Below are 8,294 nucleotides of genomic sequence, written 5' to 3' on the forward strand. Positions count from 1 at the left end.
AAACACTGCTTTGACCATTTTTATTCTTTCCACTATCCCCATCTCTCCACTCAGTGTCAGGAATTCCCTTTCTCTTAAAGATTCAAATCCGTTATAGTAAACAAGAAACACTTCTCTAAAAGTAAACTGCACCTTTAGAACGAGTTGTAATACTCGGCAACCTTGTATAATCCCCAAGTACCTCATATAAGATTCAACAAGTTGAAATGTTGACTCATTAAGGAAACTATTCTAAAACGTTGCCAATCTAAATAGCAAAGTTTTGCTTCAGCTGAAAGCTAATCTTGATTCTAAGTCATAGAAATCTAATGTACTGCTAGCAGTAAATACATAACAAAACTCCTGTAAGTGTTCTGGCTTTCTAAACAAAAGCAAAGGAGGGAAGGACCTGCTTTTCCATGTCAGGAACAACACCACTGGTTAACTCAAGTTGAATGGGTGCTATTTTTAAAGCTCTTTGAAAAAAAAACATTGCATAAGCTCTCACGGTGACTCACTAATCATTGAGTCACGGGAAAGTGGGAGGAGTAACAGAAAATGCCTTTCAGCTTTCATTTCTACATACAGGATATTACTAGTTAATAAAGACAAAGTCACTTACTAAATGTTAGGAGTGGCTATGTGGTAACAGTTTAAACACCTCAGACAGACCGGATGTTGGAGACCATTGGATGCTTTTTCTCATTTAAAAAAAATTCTCTGATTATGAAACTGAGGCAAGGCCATAGAAGTGGGGCCCTTAGTAGGGTCTGTCCAGGAAGGTCCTTAGCAAAAGTCAAGTCATTCCTACAGACTTGGATATCAAGTGATCAAGGACTAGGCAAGGCCAACTGTCCCCAAACATTTTGATCTCTGGACATCTAAAATTTAGTGACTCTAAGGAGCTTGGTTCTGAAAAGCCTAGGAAACATAATACAGAGGCACAAATTCCTGTAGTCACTGGAGTATTGATAACATCACACATTCAGTAACGTTAGAATTATTTCAAAATAAAAAGTTAAAGGAAACAAAAGAAGCACAGGGACTGGAACAAGTATGCATTACAACAGCAAAGGAAACCAGAAGATGGTCAGATATCAGGGTGCTGAAAGAAAAATTCCAAACCTCAAAATTTCTGAGTAGTGAAAAATCCTTCAATAATGTAAGAACATACATAATATACAAAACCAAGAGAATTTTTACAAAAACAAACCTTTATTAAAGGAAATTATGAAGTAAATCCCTCAGTCAGAAGGAAGTCCACAGGAAAGAACAGAGGTTTAAGAAGGAATAAGGAGGGGGAAGTAAAAATGAAAATATTTTAAATCTAGCCATGGCAACAATGGTTCTCAACCTTCCTAACACTGCAATCTCCCCACCATCACTTTGGTTTTTCGAGACAGGATTTCTCTGTAGCTTTGGAGGCCTGTCCTGGAACTAGCCCTTGTAGACCAGGATGGCCTTGAACTCACAGAGATCTGCCTGCGTCTCCTCTGAAGTTCTGGGCTTAAAGGCGTGTGCCACCACCACCACCTGCAATCTTTAAGACAGTTCTACGGCTCTGGTTACCCCCAGCCATAAAATTATTTCATTGTTACTCCATAATGTAATTTTGTTACTGTTATGAATGTAAGGTGAATATCTGTGTTTTCTGATGTTCTTGGGTGACCCCCGTGAAAGGGTTGTTCCCTCTCCCCCAGAATCTCGACTCACAGGTTGAGAACTTCTGAACTAAAAGGAAAGACTTTGAGGAACCCTAGTAACTTTTATAAGAATTGACCTTAGAAAATCCGAGAAAACACAAGAAGATCAGGGGCATGGTGGTGCATGCCTTTAATCCTAGCACTGGGGAGGCAGAGGCAGACAGATCTCTTTCATCTGTGAATTCTAGGAAAACCTGAGTTTCAGGATAGCCAAGGCCTTGTCTCAAAAACGAAACAGAACAGAACAAAAAGATGCAAGCGCGCACGGCACACACACACACACACACACACACGCACACACACTCCTTTAGTCATGAACACGATGACATCACTACATAGCAATTAACTGCCTGTGGAAAATTACAGCAAAAGGAGAAAAGGAAAAAATTATACCTCAGTACCACACTTTGAGAATGGCTGCTCTAATCTTTCTGCCATCCCCTAAAGCCAGGCTTTCTGAGTTTGCTTTTCTCAGCAATGTCGGGGTCACAGAGGCAACCCTCGTTTTCTATTTACAAAGGTTACTAGGGCACACGCGGGCACTCAGGCTTCCCGGAAGGGTCGCGAGGCGCCCCTAGAGCCTACCAGGCTAGAGAGCAGCCCGGGGCCTCGCCCTGCCCCTCCCTCCCGGTTTGCGCCCCTGGCTTCGCAGTCACCGAAGAGCCCGGAAGAGGGCGGTGCCCGGAAAAGGGGGTGGTGCTCCTGCGGCCTTGCAGCGTTACTGGTAGGGATCAATCCCGTCTCACAGCCCCGGGGCGGAGCTTCTGAGGACTTAAAAGGCGAGGTTTCTTCCCAGCTTAGCTGCGCAGCTCCTAAACAAAGTCTACTGGTCTTTTGTCACATAGTGAGGTTCGCCGGGTCTTGGTGCCAGCCTGACTGAGAAGAGGACGCTCCCGGGAGACGAATGAGGAACCACCTCCTCCTGCTGTTCAAGTACAGGGGCCTGGTGCGCAAAGGGAAGAAAAGCAAAAGACGAAAATGGCCAAATTTAAGATCCGTCCAGCCACTGCCTCGGACTGCAGTGATATCCTGCGACTGATCAAGGTAGGGAAAAGGTCGGGCTCTCCCTAGGGCGGAGGGTGGGGGAAAGCTCCAATTCCCCGGGTAGTCCACACCCTTGGTTCTGAGATGTTGCCGGGTCAGTAATTCCCTTTACTCAACCTGCCTACCCCAGCCCGGGTCAGGTCCAGTCATTGCGCGACCCCGCCAGCCCCATTTCCCCTTCTGTGAGCTGGCCGGGCCGGACAGGACTTTCATTGTTCTTTCTTTTTATTCGTGTCATTCCCAGGAACTGGCTAAATATGAATACATGGAAGATCAAGTAATGTTAACTGAGAAAGGTAACGAAGTCGTGGCACGGGGTGGGGAGGGGGGAGGGAGGAAATAAGCTTATCTGTTACCTGACACCTACAAAACTCAACACTGTCTCCTCCCCCATCTTACAGATCTCCTAGAGGATGGTTTCGGAGAGCACCCCTTCTACCACTGCCTGGTTGCGGAAGTGCCTAAAGAGCACTGGACTCCTGAAGGTAACCCTTTCTCCCTGTCCAGAAGTCAGAGAGGACGAGTGTTGTATCAAAGCCGTAGAGTCTACTGTGCAGGACCTGTGACTACACGGGTAGAAGTTACTGAGAAGCTGGCCAGAAATAACAGCCAGCCAGTGTGCAAATGACTGAGGAAAAAGAAAATGTACGCGCTGTAACTTTATAGTAGGGCGGGTAAAGAGAGCTGTTTAAGCGAGTATCAGAGTGCTGTGGAGACCCGAAGTTAGGTATAATGTCATTTGTTGTAATTCAGTTTCATAAGAATAGTTTTTGTTTGACCCTAACCTAACCTTTTTTTGTAATTGTGTTAAATCACATTTTTTTCTTTAATTTGTCCCAATCCTCAGGTTACAGTCTCTAGCTTCGCCATGTACATGGCCCTTCTGTGTACATGGATGGGCGGGGAGGTAACTAAAAGATCCTTTACACAATAAAGTAGATGATCATGATAAATGAGGTAAGGTCCTATTATCACACACTTGAAACATGGTAGATCAGAAACTTAATTCGCTTCCTGTCTGTTTGCAAAGAAATGGAAACTGGCTAGAAAGTTGAATTTACAACCGTTGCTTCCATTTGGAATTGAATTGACACTCCTTATGAGGGAGTCAATTTTTAATTGCTTTTTTTAAAAAAAAATTTAATGTATTTCTTTTTTTGCTGACCCTTTTTGACTGGCCAGAAGAGGGCTAAAAGGGGCTAAAAGTTGCTTGGGTGGATGCTTTCTTCAGTTTTCTTCTGACGTCTGTTCCTTAGACTAGAAGGCAATCAGAACACCCCCACGATGAGCTAGCTTTTAGAAATTCGTGCGGGTGTTACGCAACACCTGTATCTCATTACTGCTACTTCTCCTGCCTCAGAAATGGGGGAAAGGAAATTGAAAACTTTCGCGTGGGAAGGCATGTTCTGAAAGTCAACATTGTCTTTTTGGCCTGGTGTTCTGACCTTAAGGAAGTAAGAGTCGGTAAACTACACATGCTCCCTCTTTTAAACCGCTGTGTAAACCCAGCTTTGGCCAAGCCCACATACCAGTATGTCATTAGGGTGTGAATAATGTGTGTGCTTAGTTTAAGGCTGTGGCAGTTTTTGCTCTGGTACATGTAATGAAAGTGTTTTCACTTCTGGAGTGTGAGCCCAGCAGACTGCGGACTAGCCAGCCCACGGGTGTATTCTAGCTTCAACTAGCGCTAATGTGTGCTTTTTGCAAATACATGTCTGAGACCAGAGAAATCGTCCATCATTGGTCTGCACTGTGCTAGCATAAACATGAGGAGGCAGTCCGGTTCATGGCTACTTGTTACCATGATGCATGCATGTATATTTTCTTAAAATCTTACGATAGGCTTCTGATTCTGCCAATACAGCTTGAATGGTTTGATTTTCTTCTCTGTATCTCATGGGATACTCTTATTACAGGGCACAGCATTGTTGGTTTCGCCATGTACTATTTTACCTATGATACATGGATTGGCAAGTTACTGTATCTTGAAGACTTCTTCGTGATGAGTGATTACAGAGGTATGCTTGAATTTGGGACTAGAGGCAGTTTAAAGAGAAATCAGAGCTCTATGACCTTAACATGACTAATTTGAATTGTCTTGCTTTCTTTTAGGCTTTGGTATAGGATCAGAAATTTTGAAGAATCTAAGCCAGGTATGTTGACCAGCATTTCACTAATATACCCCAGGTTGGCCTGATATTCATTACATAGTCCTGGCTGGCCTCAAGATCGCCTCCACCTCCCTAGTGCTGGGATTCTAGTTGTGGCCCAACATACCCAACTGTCCTAGATTTAAGCTTCTGAATTTGTAAGAGTTATTGGGTTACTGGAACAAATAAATCAAAATTGGTTCTTGGCACGTGGATGAAATGTGGATGAAACATCACTGGGCTTACGTTTTCCCTCTCATTCCAGGTCGCCATGAAGTGTCGCTGCAGCAGTATGCACTTCTTGGTTGCAGAGTGGAATGAACCATCTATCAACTTCTACAAACGAAGAGGTGCTTCTGACCTGTCCAGTGAAGAGGGATGGAGGCTCTTCAAGATCGACAAAGAGTACTTGCTGAAAATGGCAGCAGAGGAGTGACGACGACAACCTCCATTATACTTTAGGAGAAATTCTCAACTTACCTTGCTTTCTATCTTGTTCGTAGTGAAATAATAGCGTGAGCACCCATTCCAAAGCTTTATTACCAGTGGCGTTGTTGCATGTTTGAAAGGCAGTCTGTTTTAAATGGCAGTCATGTATGTGGTTTGGAGGCAGAGTTTTTGAACATCTTTTGATGAACAACAAGTTGGTGTGATCTTACTTTTTATGAAAAACAAAACTTCATTCTTGTGAGTCATTTAAATGTGTACAATGTACACACTGGTACTTAGAGTTTCTGTTTTGATTCTTTTTTTAATAAACTACTCTTTGGTTTAATTATTCAGCATAAGCATTTTTAATTTAGTTATTTAGCATAATCCCATCTTACTCATTTTTCTTGTAACGAAAATAATATGTAAAATCAAAATGTCCCTTCAACAGTTCTCAGGAACTGGTGAACATCAATGGTAGCAGTCGCCTCATATTTGCAATGTCCTGGATTTCATTCCTAGTGCCACAAAAGAAAGAAAGGGGAGAAAATGGGTTGGGAAGGAAAGAAAGAAAACGGGTGATGCATACGATGAATAAGCCCATTGTTGTACCATGTTGTAAAATGTTGAAGGTGGGTTTATGGAACACTAAAATCAGGGATAAAAGCATCTTGTCCCCAATGACCTCGAAATCAGGGGAAAAAAAGCATCTTGTCCCCAGTGATCTCATCCCACACAAAGTGCTCTTTGAAGAAAAATTTAAGTGGGTCGTTCTGCTAATCAAGCAGGAGCAAAAAGCCGCTTTTTAACGATAAGACTGCGACTGCAGACAGTGATCTTGAGGTACTGTGCTGACATAATGTCCTTACAGTAGAGACAGAGTAGGAGTCACCCAAACCACTAGGGAGAAGTAAGCAAATACTTTTCTCAGGAACTGAAAAGGGGCCTTTTAAAGAGCAAAGGGGAAAGACAGTTTTCTTAGATCTGGGAACTCTAATTACTCACTATATTGACCTGCATTCCCAAACCCACTAATTTGCACCACCATAAAACTGATCTGTGAAGAGTCACTGAAAACTAGTGCCCAAGATTCATGTTTTCCAAAAGCAGTTACAGGATCCTTGCCAAGCGGTAGGGAATACTGAGCTCTTCAATGGAAACCAGTGTGGCTCTATATTCCTTTGCATCTGTTTTTGTTACACAGTTCTGGATTAGAAGGTAGCCATATAGAAAGATGTTTTGTGCATTTCATTAACGCTTTGGGGTTCACTGGTGACTCAGCATATCACGAAAACAGGCAGACAGAGTCCGTTCTCGGCCAGGGTCCTGTTCAGATGACAAGTAACAGAATTGCTGGCAAAAATCAAAGGCTAACCGAACACAAAGAGCCTTGTGAAGAAGGAAGATATTTTGAAGGTTGTGTTTTGGAAACTGGGCCTCTTAGAGGAAAACAACTACATGCTGCTGACTGTGGTTAAATATATGAATAAATTAACCCAGTGAGTTACAATCTAATCTTTTGTCTTCACATCTTAAGGGAGCTGTGCTGGAAAGACAGAGCACTTGTGAAATTTTGGTTCACACTTTAGAGGAGTCCCTTAGAAGTAAAAATCTAGAAACTCAGACCGCCATCAACCCACTTAATATTCAACTCAATTATAGTGATACTTCTATCCAAACAGCTACAGAGCCAGGCATAGTACTGCACACCCAGGAAGGCTGAGGCAAGGGCTGAAGTTTGAGGCCTATCTGGCCTACACAAGGAACTTTGTCTCAAAAGCAAACAAACCAAGCCACAACAACAACAACAAAAACCACCTGGACACAGGAATACATGCGTATAATCTCAATTGCTTGACATACTGAGGCAGGGGCATCACTTTTTTCCCATGAGTTTGAGGCCATCCTCCGGAGCATACTAAGCCCTCAAAAAAGAAATTTATGCTGGGCAGTGGTGGCACACAGTTTAGCACTCAGGAGGTAGAGGTAAGCTACTCTGTGAGTTTGAGGCCAGTCTGGTCTACAGAGTGAGTTCCATGACAGGCAGAACAAAAAACTTTGTCTTAAAACTCCCCCTGCCAAAAAAAAGGAAAGAAAAAGGAAAAGAGAAAGAGATAGAGAAGAAAAGAAAAAGGTATGTTTAAGACTTTTAGTCAATATGTGGATTAAAAAACAGGTTATGAAGAAAATTATCTACAAAGAAACAATAAGCAATGATAAGCCTAAAAGGAAAAGAAAAAAAATGAGTCTGTGTAAACAATACTTTAAAAGATAAAGTTTTATACTGGGCCTAGTGCTCATGACTATAATCCCAGCACGGGAGAAAATGAGACAGGGGTTCAAGGCCAGCATGTTCTATAATGTGAGACCTTTTATTAAAAAAAAATAAGATAACATTAAGAAGAATGCTTTAGTGCATACTTACAATCCTAGCACTTGGGAAGCTTTGGCTGAAGGACCAGGAGTTGAAGGCCATCCTTGGCTACATAGTGAATTTGAGGCCAGCATGTATTACATGAGACCTTGTCTCAAAAAAAAAAAAAAAAAAAGAGAAAGGAGCTACAGGAGAGACAGCTCAGGGGTTAAGAGCCCTGACTGCACTTACAGAGAACCAGGTTTCAATTCTCAGCACTTACCTGGTGGCTCTGCCACTCCAGTTCCAAGGGGATCTGATGCCCTCTTCTGGCCAGTGTGGACACTGCATGCACAAGCTACACAGGCATATGCAGGCAAGACATTCAAACACATAAAATAAAAATGAAGCTTTAAAAAATGAAATATTGCTTTAGAATTATCTCTACTAAAGATTATGCCCAATCTTTAAAGGGATAGTATTTGAGAACTAAGCACTTTCTAATTATCATTTTGTGATTTGCTGTTTACTTTTTTTCTAAATATCTTTTACTTTTTCTATTTATGGTGTCCTCAAAGGTGTACAAAAACTCAGTTTTCATACTATTAAAGCAAGAAACAAGTGGGATTTGTTTCT

General features: G+C 42.2%; 1 protein-coding gene across 1 annotated transcript; it reads left to right on the forward strand.

Moving 5' to 3' along the window:
- Positions 1 to 2,537: 2,537 nt before the first annotated feature.
- On the forward strand, positions 2,538 to 5,339 carry LOC121441338 (diamine acetyltransferase 1-like). Its single transcript, XM_041642467.1, has 6 exons — positions 2,538 to 2,726; positions 2,971 to 3,022; positions 3,128 to 3,211; positions 4,643 to 4,744; positions 4,839 to 4,879; positions 5,142 to 5,339. The coding sequence occupies exons 1-6, from the start codon at positions 2,661 to 2,663 to the stop codon at positions 5,310 to 5,312; spliced, it is 516 nt and encodes a 171-aa protein (XP_041498401.1). The 5' UTR covers positions 2,538 to 2,660; the 3' UTR covers positions 5,313 to 5,339.
- Positions 5,340 to 8,294: the final 2,955 nt, after the last annotated feature.

The sequence above is a fragment of the Microtus oregoni genome, unplaced genomic scaffold, assembly GCF_018167655.1.
Source record: "Microtus oregoni isolate MIOR12 unplaced genomic scaffold, Mior012 000074F_ref0000038, whole genome shotgun sequence".
In the NCBI taxonomy this organism is placed as follows: domain Eukaryota; kingdom Metazoa; phylum Chordata; class Mammalia; order Rodentia; family Cricetidae; genus Microtus; species Microtus oregoni.